The sequence below is a fragment of the Sceloporus occidentalis genome, unplaced genomic scaffold (genome assembly GCF_023333645.1).
Source record: "Sceloporus occidentalis isolate IW3139 unplaced genomic scaffold, rSceOcc1.0.p SCAF_5, whole genome shotgun sequence".
NCBI lineage: Eukaryota > Metazoa > Chordata > Lepidosauria > Squamata > Phrynosomatidae > Sceloporus > Sceloporus occidentalis.
This window is the reverse complement of record NW_028316985.1, coordinates 150423730-150444932: the sequence shown is the minus strand read 5'-3', so window position 1 is coordinate 150444932 and position 21203 is coordinate 150423730. Positions and strand designations below refer to the sequence as shown.

The 21203-nt window shown below is 37.8% G+C and overlaps 1 protein-coding gene across 3 annotated transcripts in view; it reads left to right on the top strand.

The window, feature by feature from the left end:
- Positions 1-19945, top strand: part of PCDH10 (protocadherin 10) — a 69170-nt gene extending 49225 nt beyond the window's left edge. The window contains exons 5-6 of one of the 3 annotated variants that reach the window (XM_089525794.1): positions 6950-7026; positions 17080-19944. In XM_089525794.1, coding sequence (XP_089381920.1) covers positions 6950-6984 — 35 coding nt within the window. In that variant the 3' untranslated portion in view covers positions 6985-7026; positions 17080-19944. Of the gene's footprint in view, positions 1-6949; positions 7027-17079 lie in introns of all 3 variants that reach the window. The other 2 variants (XR_016281337.1, XM_089525795.1) reach the window with 2 other exon arrangements.
- The last annotated feature ends 1258 nt before the right edge of the window (positions 19946-21203 follow it).

Below are 21203 nucleotides of genomic sequence, written 5' to 3'. Positions count from 1 at the left end.
TTGTGGAGGCTTCACTGAGTGTATGGCTACTGCTGACCATCTGCCGCTGTCTTTACTTCTTAACCTTATTTCCAGATTAAGTATTTGGAAAACATTGGTACTGGGCATTAGAAGTAGCTAAGGGGCTAGATTTGGCTCATGAGCAAGCAGTTGGTCATTGCTGCCCCATAATGTGATATTTCATAATGTGACATTTGCTCAAATGTATGAAATAGAAAGATGTGCCTTAGTGTTCACAGTCTCCCTTCAGGAATTAGAGTTGGTTGTTGGTGTTTGGTTATTTTTTTTTAAACCTGATATGTATTTTATAAGCAGCATGACTGTAGTCTGCATAGAAGACTAGGAAACTGGTATATAAATACTTTAACAAAGTGAATAATAGAATGTTGAGCCATATGAATTCTACAGATTGTAAGAAGAAGGGCCCTCCCTCCAGTCCATCTGTCATGGTCCAGACTTCAGAGGGAGAGAAGACCTGTTGGACTTATTCCCCTTCCCCACCGTCATTCCCTTCTCCTTTTGTGTCATGTCTTTTTAGATTGTAAACCTGAGGGCAGGGAACTGTCTAATTTATGATCTGTAAGCCACTCTGAGAATTTTTGTGGCTAAATAGTAGGTTATAAATGCTATAAATAAATTGCTTGTTCTAAAACACCCCAGCTTTTCTTCAGAGGCTACATGGTACAAGAAGAGATAAACTGATTTACCAGGGCTAGTTATCTTAAAAATGATATCAGACTTGCTCTGGTGATATCATTTTGTTCTCCCTCACAGGAGCTCTGCAAAGTAGATTAGGCTGAGAAAAAGCAGGTGGCCCAGGGCTACCCAGTGGACTTCTTAGCTGAGTGATCATTTGAGTGTTCCCCGTCTAACACACTAACTGTAATCTCACGCTGTTGTTGTCACGATTAGAGTGTATGCAGATAGTCAGACCTGAGCTTACTGAGGTCTCCATAATGGAACCATCTTCATTTCTTTAAGGATCTTTCCTCTTCTTATTGAGGTACTGGGTTGTGTTCATTTTGGGCTGTTTTCAAGAGAATAGCTGGGACGCTGAAAAAATCCTCAATCCTTCTATAAGTGCTGTTAGTCTTTTTTCCCATTGACAGATAAACTTTCTACACAGACACAACACAGCCCTCTTCTTCTCCCTCCCCCCACCTCTTTTACACAAACACACACATGCAGAAATACATATAGTATACTAAGATCACCTGCTATCTCTGCTTCTTTTGTGGTAAAAAATGGCCCTACAGAACTGTGATATTTGCCTGAATTCTAGATAATTTACCCTGTTGGAGTGAGAGAAAGCGGGAGAGGGAGAAGAGATGGGGAGAGAAAATACATAGGAAAGGTGATTATTCCAGATGGGTCTCACAGCATATGCAATTAAATCTGCAAAGTGTGGTGAGCTGCCTAGTATTTTTACTTCAGTTTTGCAGTTCAAGTACCAGCCCAAACCACTATTGTTTCCATCCTACTTGATTACATGAAATATAATGTTAAATAACCAGCAACATAAACAGGCACTTTGGGAATGAACGTTGATAGCATGAAAACTGATTTTAAATGGACCTACCCTTTAGTTCTTTATTCTAACCTCATGTATAACAAGCAGAGATGTATTGGTTACATTTCCATGCTGCTGTTTCTCCAGTGAGCCTGAGATGCCCAACCTTGTTCTCTCCTACTCTAGTTTATCTATACAACTGCCTTTTGAGGTTGGACATGCTGAAAAAATGACAGGCCCATACTTATCCAGTGATATCATGACTCAGTAGGGACTTAATTATGCATCTCTGTAGCCAAGTTCCTATCCAATATTGTAACCTCTAAACCACAATAGATTGCATGTGTATCTTTCCATTACTGTGTGCCAACACAACTAGTTTTCTCGGAAAATCAGTACCTCATCTCTTTTTGCACATGCCTCAATCAGGAATTCTGTCAATTTAAGTATGGTTTATTATTGTCAGCAATGACAGAAGACAAACAAGCAGAAGAACAAATATCAGTCATGGTTTGGAAACCCTACCTTACATGTAAAAATAAGTCTTCAGAGTTTGGAGCTTATCACATTTTTAAATATGCCAACTTACCTCCTCTTCTGTTTTAAAGTCAAATGAGGGATGCAGTGACAAAGAAAATGCCACAGACGCTAACAGCCCACTGCATCCCACCTAAAACCTGGCTAGAAGCCACACTCTAATGGCTGATTTTCAAAATTGGGAAGCTCCCAATAATACCTGGCTAGATCCTACATTTGACTTTAAAACAGAAGAGGTAAGTCAGCTTATTTAAAAATGTGATTGTCTATAACTTTCCAGTTTAGGTGACATGCAAGGCTACATCATTTTTTTTCATATGCATTTCCCTGTTTGTGAAAGTATAGATTATTCCAAAGGAGGAAAAAAAATACAGAAAGAGAGAGGGGTGTCTTTTTAAAGTCAAATATATCTTTCTCATTATATATACAGGTATGCACTTCTTTCTGCCTGTGATGTAAAATTTAGCTGATTTAAAAAGGTTCTCCTGCTTTGAAAATTATTCCTAATGAATTGTTAAAGGCTGCAGGAGTACACCAGAGAACTGGGGTGCTAAGGAAACAACAATGGTCTTAGAGGATGAATGATTGTAAAATCATGTAAAGGGAAATACTTGGGTTTGGTATTTGAATTAAAATAGTATGGCAGCATAAATTATGAACTCATAGTTTGGGAAACCATAGGGGAAAGAGAAAGAAAAGAAAAAAGAAAGATCAGGTGGACTAATAAGCAAGCAAGCAAGCAAGCAAAGGGTCTGGCACCCTTCCTCAGAACTTCTGTCAATTAACATGAATGCCCTAACATACCATCTGAACTGAGAACAACGACCACAACACCTTGACAAAATGCAGGCCTATGACTAACATTGTCACCTCCTCCCCCCTTTCTCCTGTATGATTTTTAACACTTTTCCCTGGTAAAAAGGCCAGTAGAGCTTCAAAAACTTGCAACATGTCTATTCTGCATTTTTGTTTATCCAACAAAGGTGTCACTGTTTTGTGGCGTTTGGATGATATTGTACTAACCTATTTAAAATTAGCAGGGCATTTATACACAACATAGCTCTCTGACACCACCTGCCTACAGTGAATCCTCCTCACTCTCCTGTCCATCTCTTTTCCCACCAATAGACACATAACTCCCTTTACTACCTCGGCATCACAACACCTGTCTCTCTCCAAGGCTACCTCTACTGGACCTCAAAATCTTCCACCCACCTCTTTCCTATTTTTGAGTTCATGATCCAATCAAAACATACTTGAGGGGTATGATAGAATCACAGAATCTTAAAACTGGAAGAGTATACAGTGGGAGCTGAGTTTTTGACATCCATGTACACAAGTCCCTTTATGGACAGTGCTACACTATCCCCTGATTCTTGGGACAAAGTTCAGTCTGCTCCAGCCTCCAAGCAGATTGAACAGCAACACATAAACTCAACCAGCCCAACCTTGCTTTGGCTCCTGTCACATGGCTGCTCTGCTGACACTCAGCTACTCACTCCCTTGACAAAGGCAAAGGCTGGCTGGCTGGGTCTGTATGTTACAATTCAGTCTGCTCCAGCTGCAAACTGGTGAGAAGAAGCAAGATAAAATCTTTCCTTCTCCTCCAGCACCTCTGAGGGAAAGTTTAATTGTAATGTCTTAGTGTTTGTTTTTAAAAACCCTTCTTCTTCTTCAGGTTCTAAATTTAGAGTTAAGTCTTGGGTGTTTGCAGCAGCAAAATATATTTAAAGGGGGTCCCTTGAAAAGAAAAAAGTTAAATACCACTAGTTTTGTCTTAACACTGTAGATGGGAGTGATCTCTCCACTAAGAAAAAATAGACACAAATTCAGGCATGAACCTTGTGTTGTCATACAAAAGGGTGAAGTATCCAGCTTTAGGTGGCACCTTTGTGGTCATGGATCAGGTGTGTGGGCATCTGCTGTTGGTTCAGGAGTTGATCCTGCTCTGTAAATTGAATAAAAATAATATTAGCTGCATGTGTGTGCATATGGTTGATTCTTATCACTGTAGCTATGAATGATCTGCCAGAAAGAAGTAGTGTCCAGCTTAAGGTGACACCACTGTGGGTATAGATTAGTTTTGTGGAAGGGACAGAAAGAATTTTAAAATATTCAAAAATAGTTGAAAATATATTCCTCAAGTGTTAGGAAACCCTGAGGAGGAGAATTTTACCAATATGAATCTTTGCAGTTCAGAACTTACTGTGTACAAAATTCACACTCTGTTTTTCTTTTTTAAAATTCACACTTAGTTCTGGGATAATTTAATTTAGTTTCTGTCCTACAGACAACCCCTCCCCCCAAAAAACCAAAAACAAAAACCATGTGAATTTTGTGCAGAATAAATCCCAAAATGGGTTAATTTTTGGGATTCTCATAGATGGAACAATATTGTTAAAATTATTCGTAGCTTTTTTCAAGAAGGGAATTGCATAATATGTTGGCCCAGGGACCAATTTTCTGTTGTATAGGTCCTCCAGGAGCTACCTAAAATTGGAAGCTGGAAATGCACTTCTGGTTTCCCAAAAAATAAAAAATAATGTGTGTGTGTGTGTGGAGAGGCCATGTGACTTATAAGGCAAATCAACATTCCTGATAGGTTGAAGAAAGGAAATCAATTTTTTCCCCCCAACCAAAAAGGGCAGAATCCAGGGAGCCATAAAAACAGCCTTGGGGTGGTATATGTTCCCAGAATTGCACTTTCCTCACCTTTGACATAGATTAAGGCAAGAATTGGTTTATGAATACTACAGTTAGGCTTCTTAAAGTGTTGGTGCTGGCATTGCTTGTACTCTGATTCACTGAACAAAATATCCCAGGTTCACATTGGTAGACATATAATCACAGTGGAGAATATGGGACAAAACGTCATTTCAGTTGGGTCTTCCAGAAATCACAAAAGTAACATCAATGAAAACAGTGAACTGAAGAAAAGAGTTTGAATGGTGATTCCCTTCGTCCTTTCTCTTTAAACTGCACCCATTAATCATGGCAACAATAAACAAAATAAGTCATTCCCTAGCACATATTCCTCCTGGAGAGACCCAGTTTCACCACATTTCCCTATAGATTCCTAAATGCGACAATTCCTTGCTATTGACAGATTTCTGTCTGACAGCATCTCCTCATTTATACAAGTCTCCTTCTCAGCCGTATGCTGAGCACACACAGCTGAACATTCATCTCATTTCTAGTGGAGATTGACCATAGGGCTTCTTGACACTGATTGCAAAATCCTTGAACTTTCCATACAACTTGAAAAGTACATTTTCCCTTGGATTCATGATTAAATATGCTTTTCTCTAGCCTGAGTACAGTCCGTAAGAGCTCTTCATCACAAAAAAAGACCTCAACTTTTCCTTTTACATTCCTACATGCTTAGCATTTTTAATACACTTGATTTAATACTAAAACTCATGTGGAGCAGGCTGCACCTATTGCTTGTAGCTGCTGGCTCTATGCAGGTACCAGTCATCTACTTTGGTGTTTGGGGAGATGGTTGCAATCTTTGTATCTCCAACAATTGAGCTGAAGTCCCTAAAGAAGAACAGAAATGAACATTTGAAGCAGAGTCAGAGATATTGAAGTAAAAGTAGCTTAATTGTAGATTATGATAGAGCCACTTGAGCTATAATTAACAACAGTGACTGGAGCCCTACCTGGGCCATGGATTTAAAAAAAAATCTGCAAAGGCACAGAGGAATCCTGTGTCTTTTTTCTGCCAAATTACATGCTTGAAGTAAACCACAATCTGGCCATTTATCAAAGCTGCACTTTTTATTTCTATTTCTATTTTATTTCTATTTATTCCTCTGGATAATTTTTGCTTAATACCAATGTGTTGTTTGTTTATTTGTTTAAATCATTTCATCTTATGGTAGCATTTTATGAAATGTGCACACATGGAAAGCAATTATCTGATTCTGGTGTTTGTACAGTGGCCCTTGTTATCCACTGGGATTGGGTTCCAGGACCACCCGTGGATACCCAAATTTGTGGGTGCTCAAGTCCCTTATATACAATGGCATAGTAAAATATTGTCTCTTATGAAAATGGAAAAATCAAGGTTTGCTTTTGAAACTGATATTTTCTTTGAAGATTTTCAAGCCATGGATGATTGAATCCATGGATAAAGAATCCATGGGTATGAGGGCAGACTGTATATGAACATAGGAAATGTGCCCAGTATATGTATGCTTCCCTTTCCTGCTATCTACTGCTGATGGCTTTGATTACCCATCTTCTATATTATTCCAGCTTTATCATACTGTTTTCTATATTCGGCTACATATTAGTCTTTGATGTTCATGACATTTCTATTTCTATCATTTTTAACTACTTTGGGTGCATGAATTGGAAAAGAAAAATAGGGTAGACATTTTAATAATAAGTAAATATCCAAAACAGTGTTCAGCATTATGCTTCCCTTTCCTTTTGTGTTGTATTATATTCTGCCCTCTTACTGTAGTTTTTAAAACCTCTTCTTCCTTTGAATAGACTAGCATAGCATAGTTCATATCTTCTGTTTTTTAAGGAGACTGTTAATTTTTAGTTAAATGAGCTAAGATGAAAAAACCTGCATTTTTAAAAATCCCCCCATGTGCTGATTCTTCATCCTTTTTATCCAAGACGTTTATTTCAGAACCATACATATTAACAATTTTGTTTAAATTCACTATTGTTATTTTTAAAGTAAAAGAAATAGGTATCAAGCCATCAGACTGAAAGGATCAACGTGAAGTTATCCTCTTGACTTGATTTCAGGAAATCATAAGGAGGAGACTATAAAACACTTGAGGAGAGATGGCTAAAAATATCCATAGTGTGAGCACAAGACTTACAGCTCTTTATTTGTTCATTGAACTCTTATAATAACCATGATGCTTTCCACTTCTCTAGGCCTTGCCATTTGTGGATCTCAAAGTGGATTATAAAAGAATAGTGATTTTAAGACCTGCAGATCCTCTGTGAGATAGGTAAGCAAAGCATTATTATTCTCATTTTACAGACATGGGAATCATGGACAGAGAGGTTTAGTGATTCTTTCCTTTTCCTTTCCCCTTTCCTTACCTACAAGGCAGAGTCACAAATAGCTCAGATATATTGTCTTCACATCCTCTGCTTTAACCCCATGATCATCCTTCTTTCCATAGAACCTCTCTGACTCCGTTTCCCCAACTGTAAAGCAAGGATAATAATATCACCCCAGACCAATTACTTTGCAGTCACTTTTCTGTGCCTGCAGAAGAAAAGGAAAAGAGAGGGGGGGAAAGAGAATGTTAGTGCTGACCCTACTTTAGAGACCCAACTTAATCTTTCTTTTGGTGTTTTGAGAAAAATAGAAGTTTCCTATATTCTGTGGAAACAAGTGAGTCCAGCAGAATTTATAGACTAAATTCTGAGTTGTGACAATTTAGAGTTCTGGGTTTTGTTTTTTACATGAGATAATTAATGGATTTTTTTTTTGGGGGGGGGGGAGGCAAATAAGCTTGGCGTGGTCAGAAATAGGGATCACAGTTTACAGAAGTACTGAATTTCCACAAGTGGAAATATTTAAATTCAAGTATTATAGTTTTTTGTTTATATTTATTAAAATATTTTAACCCATTCTTTAGCTGAGTGGCTTACATATTATAAATATCTGATCAGATGTGGGCATAAAGAATTGTCCCATTAGTGCCCAGGTTAATTAAGCCATGAAGGAGCTTGCTTAATGCTTAAATATGCAGCTTGTGGCATCACAATTTCATACAGATAAATTTAGATGATTTGATTTTAGATGAAGCTCTGAGCAAAAGCAGAGAACCTAATGGGAGACTGGTATTAAATTGGGGGAGGGGGAGAGTTGCAATATTTATTTGTCTGAGGAGAACTTTGCTCACAATAGCTGAAATCTTAGCTCTTCTTCATAGATCTCCAAAATCTACAAAGGTGGTGGTGGTGATTATGATGGTAGTGATGATTTAGCTAGACCACTTTGTATAATCAAAACTCTGTAATGCCCAAGTCCTTAGATTTAAACTAGTTCACTCACAATTATTTAAACTGGTCTGAGTACATGTTTTGATGTTTCTGCTACTCTGCTCATTTACCATTGATTTTACTATGACTTGATTGCTTTTGGCATATGGATCTGGCTGCTAAAACAGTCCAGAAATCTGCTATCTCATGCCTAGGAGTTCATGAAGCAATTATGGTTTATATCCAAATATAAGTTAACCTCATTTGTAAACTGAAGGCAGGTTTGGTAAGCTAAAATTTCTAGACCTATGCACAAATATATACAGTAAATGAATGGGGATCAAATAAAACCCTGTAGATTATAAGAAAGTAATAACGTACATCTGATATGCACAGTTCATTTCATTGGGACCCAGTTTTTGCATTTTAAAGTACTTGCTGATTTTCCTGTGTGTTCTAAGAAATACAGGCTTGTTTGTGGTTTTTTAAAAATAATTTTGGTCATGATTTATATTCCTTTGTAACCTTAAAAAAAAAAAAAGATCAAAAGCTGCAACAATTATGGTATTACACTTCTTGTACTTAAAACTAGCAAAGAGTGAACTCTTTTGGAATGAGTTTGGAATGGCCTTTGATTTGGTCTGAACTAAAAACAGTAAGGATAGTAGGAGGTACATCTCCCATAATTTCTATGATTTATAGGTTCTGCATTCTCATCTTTAAAGCTTAAAGTTGTTGGTATACGGATCACAATGTACTTCACCCCCTCCTCCAGCCCTATATGGGTCAGGTCAGGCTGCCTGAAGGAATATATTCTCCCATAGAAGCCTAGCCAGGCACTGAAACTTTGGAAGCATTTGTCACTCAATCCCATCACCTCACATGAACATGAGACGATCTTCTTGGTGGTTGTTCCTAAGCAGAAGAATTCACTTCCTTAGAGTGTACATGCTCCCTCCCCAGTTGCACTTCCACCAGCAGGCAGAATTTAAAACAAACAGTATTGACAAGATTTGGGATGCTTTTTAAAAAGAGTTTTAATAAAGTGCTATACTGTTTGAAATAGTTTATAATATATGGTTTTTTAAATAGATCATTTAATTACACTTTAATGATAATATTTTGTTGCTATTAACAATTAGGTATCTGGCTTAATTTGTAAATCACCATAATTTCCATTCTTTGGGTATGGGGAATATATTTAATATGAATAATTAGGAACAGCACCACCTTGGATGAAGAAAGAAAGGGGTAGAACTTAGAAACTTGCAAAGGGTATTACAGGCCCAGCTTGAATGACAGAGTTGTTTCGGCATGGTTTGACCTGACTTACCTTTTAATAGGGCCAATGCAATTTTAGGCTGCATCAATAAAAGTATAGTGTCTAGATCAAGAGAAGTAATAGTGCTACTATATTCTGCTTTGGTCAGGCCCCACCTGGAATATTGTGTCCAATTCTGGGCCACAATTCAAAAAGGACATTGAGAAACTGGAGTATGTCCAAAGGAGGGCGACTAAAATGGTGAAAGGTCTGGAAACCATGCCCTATGAGGAACGACTTAGGGAGCTGGGGATGTTAGCCTGGAGAAGAGAAGGTTAAGCAGTGATATGATAGCCGTGTTTAAATAGTTGGAGGGATGTCATATTGAGGAGAGAGCAAGCTTGTTTTCTGCTGCTCCAGAGAACAGGACCCGGAACAATGGATGCAAGCTCCAGGAAAAGAGATTCCACCTCAACATTAGGAGGAACTTCCTGACAGTAAGGGCTGTTTGACAGTGGAACAAACTTCCTTGGAGTGTAGTGGAATCTCCTTCTTTGGAAGTCTTTAAGCAGAGGTTGGATGGCCATCTGTCGGGGATGCTTTGATTGAAAGCTCCTGCATGGCAGGGTGTTGGACTGGATGGCCCTTGTGGTCTCTTCCAACTCTACGATTCTAGGATTCCATGATTCTAGGGTCTTGTGGTTTTAAACTGGGAGAAATTTGTTCCAAAATTCCCACAGCTGGTCCCAAGCAGTATCATTTCAATGTATGAAGATTCCCCCCCCCCCCCCCACATCTGAGCATTGTGTGGGCACCACCTATGTCATTTTCAGTAAGATTTTGTAGGAATTTCTGTGTGATTCCTGCTTATATAAATAAGGTGGCAGATATACATGCATGTTGTAGTGCTCACTTAAAAGCATACAAAACTGCAGATTAATGAAATGTACTGCGTTCCACTACAATGTAGGCTGGGTAATATATACTTTATTTTCTCTCTTACAATAAACAAGTTCATGCTTTGGAGAATTTTAGGCAATAAGTTGTTACTTAAAGGATTTTTCATTCCATCAGAGATTTCCTTCCTGTGATGGAGCTGTTATCAGAAGTTCTTGCACATTATGTAGCAAACCAACAATGTCTATTCAGAAGCAAATTCATTTCAATTTCATTATGAATTTAGCTGTGTGGGGATGCATTAGATTTTATCTAAATAGTCCAGCCACTGGGGCATGATTGAACTGTGTGAGTCTGCCATTTGAATTAACAATCCTTCCCTTCTGGGTCAGTTCTGATTCCACTCGAACGATCCATTGAAGTCAGAATCTGTTCACAAAATGGAGCCATTTTTGAAATGTTATTTTAGTATGGCCTTGGCTGCACAGGGTAAGCAGTACTGCATGGACAGCATAACCATCATTAGACACTGCCATCTCGGCCTACACAAACAAAGACTGCAGAAGTTTAAGCCACTTACTTTTGGTGACTAAAGTGGGTTTGCTGACCAACTCATTGAATAACGAGACCAGACACAGAGAACTGGGTTATAAAATGGGCAACTTTATTAAAATTCAAACTATCTAACTTTATTTCTTGAGAACTGCAAGCCCAGTGGGGAGAACCTTGTGTAGGAACAGCTGGTGGATGGTCTGTTCCAAGACCAATTCCCCAGCTTCCAAAGGGCAAAAACACCTGAGCTCCAAGGGCAATCCATAATTTGGGTTGCTCCCCGGCCGGCCCTCATCTGGAAGGCCAACCCAAGACTGCCCCACTTAATTCTGAAGACTTAAGTGAGGGTTTAAATCTCAGGCCAGCCCCAAGGCAAGTCTCTTTCCCATCATGTTTAGTCTCAAGACGTAAACCTCAGTTCCAGAGACCCACCTTCACCCTTTAGGAGGGTGCCGAGATGTTCACCAAAACCTCTGTCTCCCCCGCCTATGCCATGAAGCCTATTTATGACCACACCCTGAGCCAATTGTTCAATTCCCCAATTAACAGTGTAGGGTAGGCAAAAAACCCTTGGAAAAACAAGGGCAAAAATTCCTACCCAGCCCTGAAGCGACCAGAATGAATCTCACACTGTTGTTGAGGTGGGAGGGTGGGCCAGCGATCAAAGCAAGTGACAGGAGATCAGGCGGGAGAGCCTCAAGAAGGCTAAGCCCTGCCCACTTCCTGATAACAGCCGCACAGTTTTTATTTAAATATCTGGTCTCTCCAATGAGAGGCCAGCAAAGCCTTCTCCCAGGACCAATAGGTCAGGAGAAGTATATTCACAAATCAGTGTTTTTATCTGTAGAACATAAACACTCCATCACTTAGTTTGGCTGTTGGTTTTATTGCCTCTTCAACATCATTTTCATATCAGGAAGTATTCTTTTTGGAGCTATTTCTGTATTCCACCTCATCTCAAGTTTTGGTCTATACTTTAAAACTGTTCAAATACAAGAGGTTTAAAAATCATACAGTGCACCCACATTATATGCGGACGTGCCATACATGGCATATGCTGGAAGCCTGCACCAGAAGAAGCCTTGGTGCGCCCAGAAGAAGTAATGGTGTGCATGCGTGTGACGCGTGTGCCATGGCGCACCATGAGCACAAGCCCCATTACTTTTAATGGGGCTCCAGCATACATGTTTTTTTTTCCTTTCGCGGGGGGGGGGGTGTCCATTAGAGATTGCCTGCATAAAGAAGGGGTGCACTGTGTATGTAAATAACTTGATAATTTAATCTGACCTAATTCTTTAGTCCAATATTCTAAAGGTTTGTCTTTAACTGATAGTGGTCCATGCAAATCTACTTCCTGCTTGAATATGCCACTGCTCATTTATTTAGTCATGTGCTTGCTTGATTAATCTATATTCTGCCTTTTTTCCCGTGGTGAAGAGCTAAAGAAGATTCTAATCTATTTTTTTAAAAAAGCCTACCAGTAAAACCACAATAAATTATACATATTGAAATAAAAAATTACACTAGTTATACTACTTAAAACATAAATGAAATATTCCCCAATGATGTGCTGCCCCCAACCCGGAGATAAAAGGGGTGCCACAGACCTGCCCCTTTGAGGCAGTCTGTACCGCATCTACATTTGTTTATTGCAGCAAAAATACAGCAAATAATGTTCTGATATTTCAGAGCAGGAGAACATTTCAGCCACGCAAGGCAATGTGTTACTGACCTTAGAATGGCAAATTATGAACAAAGAAACTTCAAAGGAAGATTTTGGTGTGAAACCCCTGAATTACAGCTTATCAAAATTTTACCATCTGTCACCTGATTCAAGATAATGGATTTTTATTCATTAGACTATGGAAATTAATTACATAAATAATGCTATGATATTTTTATTATCATCAGCACTGATTGATGAATGGTGAATGTAATTATTTCATCTCCTACATATAATGTTAACATAATTATCAGAGTTGGCACTTCGTGCCCTTCACTTCTTTCTCACCTTACTGCTGAAAACTTATGCCTTGTTATTCCTTAGGGGGCACAGCTCTCTTTTGTTTTCACCTACTATAAGCATTGCTTTAAATTGTTTATTCAAAAAACTAACAGTGAATTGATTTGAAACAATAACAAAGTGCTATACTTTTTGGTCTCTGCTATGATTTACATACAGCAGTCAGTTACAAGCACTCATTCTACTTTGATCCCAAAACTTTGATCCTATAATATAGTTAAACACTATTCTCTTTCTTGACAAAACTACAATATACTATTGGAAAAGGAACACCTCAAGAAAATAGGTTCTTTTCTCTTTCTTTTAATACATTAAATATCACTGAAATACAGAAGAAATGCCGGAATACACTTTGTACTTTGTGTTCCAATAAATAATGAAAGGAGACTGTTTCTTTTTAAGGCTATCCATCTTTCATCTTCTTTCAGTTTTTCTATCCCAGTAATTTGCTCTGTATGGTGGTTTTGGTGCTCACAATAAATTCAGTGGGTTTTCTTTCTTTGAACAAATGACCCACACGCTATACAACAAATTCTTTGAAAGTTCCCCGAGTTTCCAAACTACATACCATGAGAGATGGAGGGCTGCTGCTAAAAAAACAATCCATAGATTATGTGACCATTTTCATAGTTGTTTGGATTCTAGCCAATGTGTTTTCCTTCTTTGCAGAGTAGTTAATCATACACTAATTCTATATGTTTAGGTTCATTAGAGGCTGTTTTGTTTTGTGTCCATCTAATACAGTAGTGTCAATAATGGAGCTGTCCACATGGGCTAAAAGACCCATATTTCCTCTAGCCTTACATCATCCTGTTTGGATGATGCAGGCAGGATTGCACCTCAATCTGGCAGACCAGATGCAAATCTGGTGCATCCAGCCTGATCCTCGGGCAAAGAGGCCTTAACATTTATCTAAATGACCTGACGTTTGCCACAGAGTTTTGTGGAAACCTCATGGCAAACCCCAACAGAATAGACAGCCTCATACAGCTTTTACTTTACTCAGCCACTGACTCCATTGAGAAGCCCCCCCCCCCCACATTGCAGATCCCCACACCAGCCTGGGGTTCAATCCAGGTGGGGATCCAGGGCAGTATAGCATGCTCAAAGGCAGTGCCTTTCAAAGATTTGGGGCAGATTTCTTTCCTACTCCTACCTGGCTTCTCTCCGTATATTAAACCTTTGCCATTTTTGCAAACCTAATGAAAAGAGATTGAATAGCATATTCCCCCTCCATTTATAAGCATTTGTTGTCATGTGCTTTAATAGCATTTTCTTGGAATTATTTATTCTGAGGAGGTTTACCTTCCTCTTGGACTAAGAGACTATGACTTGTCCAAGGTTACTTATTGGGTTCCATGACTAAGCATGGATTTGAACCCTGGTTGCTTGGAGTTCAGTCCAAATGTCAAACACACAGAGATACTGCTAAGACCAAATGTTATTTTCTACTTCTTGCATATTTTTTCCACCATGTCCTTTATAGTCATTTTACAGATTAGATTTTAATTGTATGATACTTAATTAGCTCCATAATTCAATACTGGCTCACAATATTTTGTTATAGCAGGCTTGAGGATCTCTGCTTATTTCTTTTCTCATAGAATGAAAAACAATAAAAAAAACCATGCTTTGTATCTGAAGATACTGTAAATGCAGAGTTTGAGTCCATGAAGTATGTAAATACTGGATTGTCTCTATTATTTTAGCTTATTTGATGGTGAACCTTGAATTAATGCAATGGCAGTATTTTTAAGGAGACATAGCTGATGTCTTTTCTTAGTTCAATCCATTGACTCAAATAGTTCAATCTGGTATCTTTTCTGAATGCTAATGCAAATTGTTTATTACCTCTCCTCCCAATTACAGTCAAAATAGCTGATCTCTTGCACTAACAATACACAGCTACTAAACCTGCCAGATTTAGATATCAGTTTGCCTAATGTGCTGGCCTTTTTCACTGATGGACTTGAATGCTGAAATTAATGTAATATATGTGACAACCAACTGAAAATCTTATACACACTCACATGTGTATTTATATAATCTTAACTCAGTTCTCCTCTTGGCAAAATGTGTCTCTTTCTGATTGTGTAATGATTCATTTTTAAAACTAATTCTAGATTTTTGTAGAAACTTTAGCTTCAAATAGCAAGTTAAGAGAGTAATCAATTAGTTTGTAAATGCCACAGACCACTTCTGCATCCAAAAGCTTAAAAAAGTACTGGTTTTAGCATTCAAATGCTAAAAAAGTTCTGTTTTGGAGGGGACAGAATCACACACAATCCAGAATAATTCACATGTGTGATTCTGATTCTGAGGCTCCATTGGTATTTTTATATTAGCCCACATCCAATTTACCAGGATTCTAGGAATTATGTGCTAATTATCCTTGTAGGTGAGGTAGTTGTGTCACTAAGTATCCATTTAAAGTTGGGAATTTAGTCCATGCCTGATTGTGTCTTTTGTATATTTGTTTGTGTGCTTTAAGGGATGAAATCTGTCCTCTTTCAAATTTTTGGGTCCCTCTCCAGTGAGTGCAATATTATGTGCATTGTACTATATTGCTTAAACCTCCTCTCTCCACTGATTAAGCCATGTTTTGATGAAACTTTTGGTGGGTATTTTAAAAATAAGATCCGAGAATGCAACTTGCATCTGTCCTATAAAATGCTTCAGGAATTGTGGACCTGATGAAGTCCACCAAAACATTCAGCAGAACAAAGTATTTGTCTGCTGTCTGATTCTGGATATCTTCAAGTTAGTAGTGTCACTAAGGGGCCAGAGGGACTGGCACAGCTACTGGACAAGTGAGAAAAGGCACTTTTCTAGAATCATAGAGTCATAGAGTTGGAAGAGACCATAAGGGCCATCCAGTCCATCCCTCTGCCATGCAAGAACTCTCAGTTAAAGCATACCTGACAGATATCCATCAAGCCTCTGTTTAAAGACTTCCAAAGAGGAAGACTTCACCACTCTCCAAGGGAGTGTGTTCCACTGTCGAACAGCCCTTACTGTCACGAGGTTCCGCTTAATGTTGAGATGGAATCTCTTTTCCTAGCAGCTACACAGGCCATCTGGATCCCACAGTGGTGCCCACCCCAGAAACAACAGCTGGGGGATAGTGCCTTCAGCAGCCATGCCAAACTTTGAAGGCTTTGGTGGTGGGGGGGGGGGGGCACTGACTTCAGAGTCCAGTGCAGCTGCAAGTCACACTAGTGTGTTTCATCATGCTGGAAATGATGTCACATCACTTCCAGGTAAGGCTTTAGGATTAGGTGATTAGATTGTTCTGGGCAGAAAATAAATTGGCATGTTTGCAGCCTGTTTTGAGCTCATTTGGTCAGTTTTAATGTGAAAAAACACCCAAAAGATGGTACAAAAGTATTTTGAAGCTTTTGGAGTTCAGTATGTGAGTATAAGGCCGCAAATTGCATCCTGAAAGGCCACATGCAGACCAAACATCATATTTTGCCCATTTGTGACAATGTCCCTCAGCCTAACTCCATTTAAAAGCATGGTGCATGAAGTGAGTGTTGGTGATTTTAAAAACCCTACTCTTTCTGATTAGGAACTTGGCTGTTTGACATACTGAATGTGTATACTCCCAGCTCTGCAGGTAATGACCAACATGGCAAACTACAAGACAGAGAAAGCCTTGCAGAATAAGCATGCATATGTGGATTGTCATTGACATCATATTTTTATGAGTAGACTGTGACTTCTCTGATTGGACATGCCAGCTAATAATAAACCATGGGTTGATGTAATAAGGAGTATACTTTGGGTATATATGTTTTGTAGAAATAATGACAACATATCTGGATTTTTTCACTAATCTAAAATCAGAATGATATGCAATACCTGCTTTCTAATGAATATACAGTACATACAAATGGGCATAATCTAGCCTACAATAAGATATGTAAAATTATAATTCATACATTTGCTTTTAATTACATGCTGTTGTAACCAGTAAAACTAATATCTAGGAATATTTACAAGGCATTTTCAGCATGTCCTATTAATTCCATCAAGAAAGAATTAAACATGACTTTAATTCCCTCCATTTTAATGAATGGAACCGTCAAATGCTGGTCTTTTGCCAAATCATGTGAGATAGTTCTATCAATCAAATTATTTACCTATCAACCTTTAGTACAATGGAGTGTTGAAATATCAGTTATTAACTACTGTCTATTAAGAATGATTTAAATGCAGCATTGAACACTGATTAATACTGCTTCTAGTATTTGAAGCAGAGCACCAATAATGAATTAGCTAACATAGAATTATTCCTTGATATCTCAGAAGTTTCTTTCTTTTCCCCCACAGCACGGAAAAGGATATGCTAGTCAATTCTACGGGACTTACCTGAAGCAGCATGATTTGCACAAAAGTCGACCAACAAAAGCATCAACTTTTCAACTTCATTATCTTGGCCATCTGATTCTGTGTTAACTGAAGAATTACTGTGCTGTTGGAGACATCCTGGCCAATAATAGGACCTAATTGCTCTCAGCAGGCCTGAGAAATGAGTTGAAATGTATGGAACTGTAGAAACTTCAAGGGGCAACTGATTTTTGCCTCTCTGATCAGTGTGTGCCTGTTTACAGCACTATATAGCTCTCTCTTACTCTTTCTCTCTCCAAAATGTCACTGAGCCCTTTAGATGTTTATATTCGCCACAAGAAGCCAATCGTACAGATTTTAAAAAAGGAAACATGCATTATAAATGCAATATCACTGTTTTAAACTTGACTGTTTTATATTATTTTTGTGTGATCAAGTGTCCCCCAGACTATTCCAACTTTACAAAAAAAAAAAACTTGTGAATCATGTTCTTTTCACCTGTGGGTCATGAAAATGTTGTTAATCTGCAGGCCCACAAAATATCAAAGACATTCTGTAGTTTATACACCGTGTTGCAAAGTGTTTACTGTACTATTTCAAAGCTTCTAAATAAATATAAGATATATATATTATATTACATATAATTTTCCGAGAAACGTGGTACCATTCAGTTGATTTTTAAATGAATTCATACAGTGCACACCATACACTAAAGTGAGAAGGTAATTCAGGGTCTTAAATTATCCTTGCCTAAAAATAAAATAAATCTTTAGTAATACTTCCCCCGTTTTTGTACTTTGGTCAATCCTGTTTGTTCTTGTTAAAAAAAAGAAAAGAAAAGAAAAAAGAGCTGTAAGCAACATCATTTTTTTCTGAAAGTTGTACTGAATTTTCAATGCCAAAGATACAGCTGTCAATAATTATGAAAATGAGCACTGACTATGTACTATCATAGTATATATATTCAATCTCCATTATTTTGATTCTATTTCTATGGCTTTTAATTTGGAATCAAAAAGAAACTTTTTATAAAGGCTCTATAAACTCACATGTATATGTTGTTGAAACGTACACTTGGTGTCTGTACATTTTGCAATGTAAGATATGATGTAAGTGAAAATAACTATTTAAAGGAAATCTCCCCTACACACATGCGTGCGTGCACACACACACACATCTGTCTTATGACATGGGCTGCAACTGCACTACAGAAATGCTCAATGCCATGGAATTTGGGAATTGTACCTTTTAAGTTTATCGCATGGCACTTACAGGAACAGGAATGGAATGGCATGGAATGAGGGAGAATGGGTGTTACTGCATGGGAGAATGCTGCCACTGCTGCCAGGGGTCCCCAAGCCATTCCCCATCTGTTTCCCAGCCATTTCTGGCAGCCAATTTTGAAGAACGGTTCAAAATCATCCTTCAAAATTAGCTGCCATGGAATGGATGGGGAACTCCTGGCAGCATCGTCAGCATTCTTCCGTGCGGTAACACCCATTCTCTCTCCGCCTCACTCCATGACACTCAGTTCCTGTTCCTGCAAGTGCCATGCGATAAACTTATTTGTGAAACATTTAGCCTTCTCTGTCAGAGAGCTCTGGTGCTGCAACAATCTACAATTTCCAGAATCCCATAGCATTGAGCCATAGCATTTAAAATGGTATCAGACTGGATTATTTCTGCAGTGCTGATGCTGTGGCAATGCTGGTTTAAAATGATCGAAGAAAGACCAAACAAAGTGTAATGCAAATCTTTTATTTGAATTTAGCCTTTCAACAATTTGAAATTAGGAATAGTCTATATACTAATTTCAATGGTAAACAGGTTAATCCTGCCTGTGTTGTTTTTATAGTCATTTTGTGTTTTAGAATATCTCAAAAAAGATATTTTTAATTAGAAAAAGAATAAATTGTCAAAACCTCAAAATGTTGCAAAGTAAAAATCACCTTTACTTTCTTGGCCACTGAGTGCCATTGAGGAAAAGTGAAATGTGGTAAGATCTTTTCCTCTGTTCTTTTTTCCTTTCACACTATGCTGTGTTTTTCATGATGACTCTTTTCAAAAGAAATCATAACATTATGTCTTATAACAGCATTTACATCATTTGGAGATAATAAGTTGATATATTTCCCCTTTGTATCAATTGAATATAATCTATTTAATTTTGGACAGTTTGGGATCAAACCCAAAGACCATAAATGTGAATTCTTACACTGAATACTGTTCACAGGATAATGTATGACTTGGTATTACTTTTCTATCATATTCCAATTGATCAATCAGGAATTGTGTGTGTTCATTTCTCCATGAGGTGTGTGTGTGTGTGTGTGTGTGTGATGTGATCAAGATTTAACCAAGGAAAAAAGGGGAAAAATCCTGCTCAGACTTCCAGTGAATATTTCTAAACTATTTATATGTCAACAGGTATTTCTTGGGATCCTTTTAACAATGTATATGATATATATAAATCATAGAAAGAAGCACAGAAAAATAATGATCATTTGGATCGAACACAGCCGTAAAATCATCTTTAGCTTTAGATAACGGGAGTATTGGTCACCTCTATGCCTTGTTAGTTTCATAGGATAAGGGGAGATATGGGCTATTTTAGTAATGAAATGTATGGGTAATATACCGTCGGGTGAAGTCTGTCAACTTGTTGCTGATTTTTAAGGAAGAATCTGAATGCCCATTTTGGAAATTATTTTGCTTTATTTTACTGCCTCTCTATACAGAGGTGCATATTGTAAATTAGGGTTGTTTCTAGTCCTGTTGAGAGAAAAAAAAATCACATTTTCTTTTTTATAGACTATTAAAGTGTTTTTATTTACTGAAAATCTCCCTCACATTTTGCATGCAACTTTTTGGGGAAAATATTTGTGATAAGCACTGTACATTTCAGACTCTCTTTGGTGCACTTTTCATTATTTTTTCTGTATAATGGACTATGAGAAATACGGCCTGTACTTGTATCAGTTAATTTCCTGCTTTAGCCATTCTTTCTTCTACTTATGTATACAAGCAGTACAAGTGAGGTCAGTGGGACCCTTACATGTGGAAACTAGATTGACCTGTCACTGTTGTTTTTCATTACTACAAGGGGGAACCATTCACAATCTGCTCAGTTCTCTCTGAGTTGCTAGTGGAAAGAAAAGCCAGCAATTGACTTTTGATGTGATGAAATTACTGGAAAGTGACTTGTAATATCAATATTACCACTATGAATATTTAATTAGAACTTGTTCCTTCTATGGTGATTTCTAGTATTTGAAGACTAGCAAATCTTATTTAAAAACCTAGAATTTAGTCTTATAGAACATGATACAAATGAAATAATTTACCACATGAAACCATTGTGGCAAAAATCACATCATGAGCAAATAACTAGGTCAGAAAGAAAACTTATGAATCATGCCTTCTTTATTATATTCAGGATATTAAGCATATGTCAGTAGTTACTACACAGGTAAAATGAGTCCAAGTAGTGAAATTGCTGAATTCATTGTCAATTGATGAATTGTAACTATAAAGAAAAACAACTCTTTCTGATTTCTTTGTGGGAACCATTTAGAGCAGAATTCAGTTTTATGTCAGGATTGTTCATTCTTTGTATTTCCACTGAGACTATGAATCTTTAGCCAGCTTCCACACCAGCTTTCAAAATTGTTGCTGTCCAACATTTAGAAGCTTCAGGGGTAACCATAAAGGTCTTGGGGTCAGGCAACATCATCCACGTAAAAGAAGAAAAGTAACTACATCCTACCAGCTTTCTTAATGCCAATTGCTACCACACAAGTTTCATGAATGTGGTTCTTTTACTAAATAGGTTTAGACTTGACAGCAACCCACATGAGTTGTTGTGGGTCTTCAAGTCATTTCCAACATATGGTGGCACTAAGGGAAACCTATAATGGAGTTTTCTGAAGCTAAGAGTGTATGATTTGCCCAAGGCCACTCAGTAAGTTTTCACTGCTGAGCAGGGATTCAAACTCTAGTCCAATGCTGAAAACACTACGTTGGCTACACCCACATGAGAAACCACCTGAACACTATTCCAGATTCTTTGGAGGAAGGACAAGAAAGAATTGTTTGGAAGAGTTTCA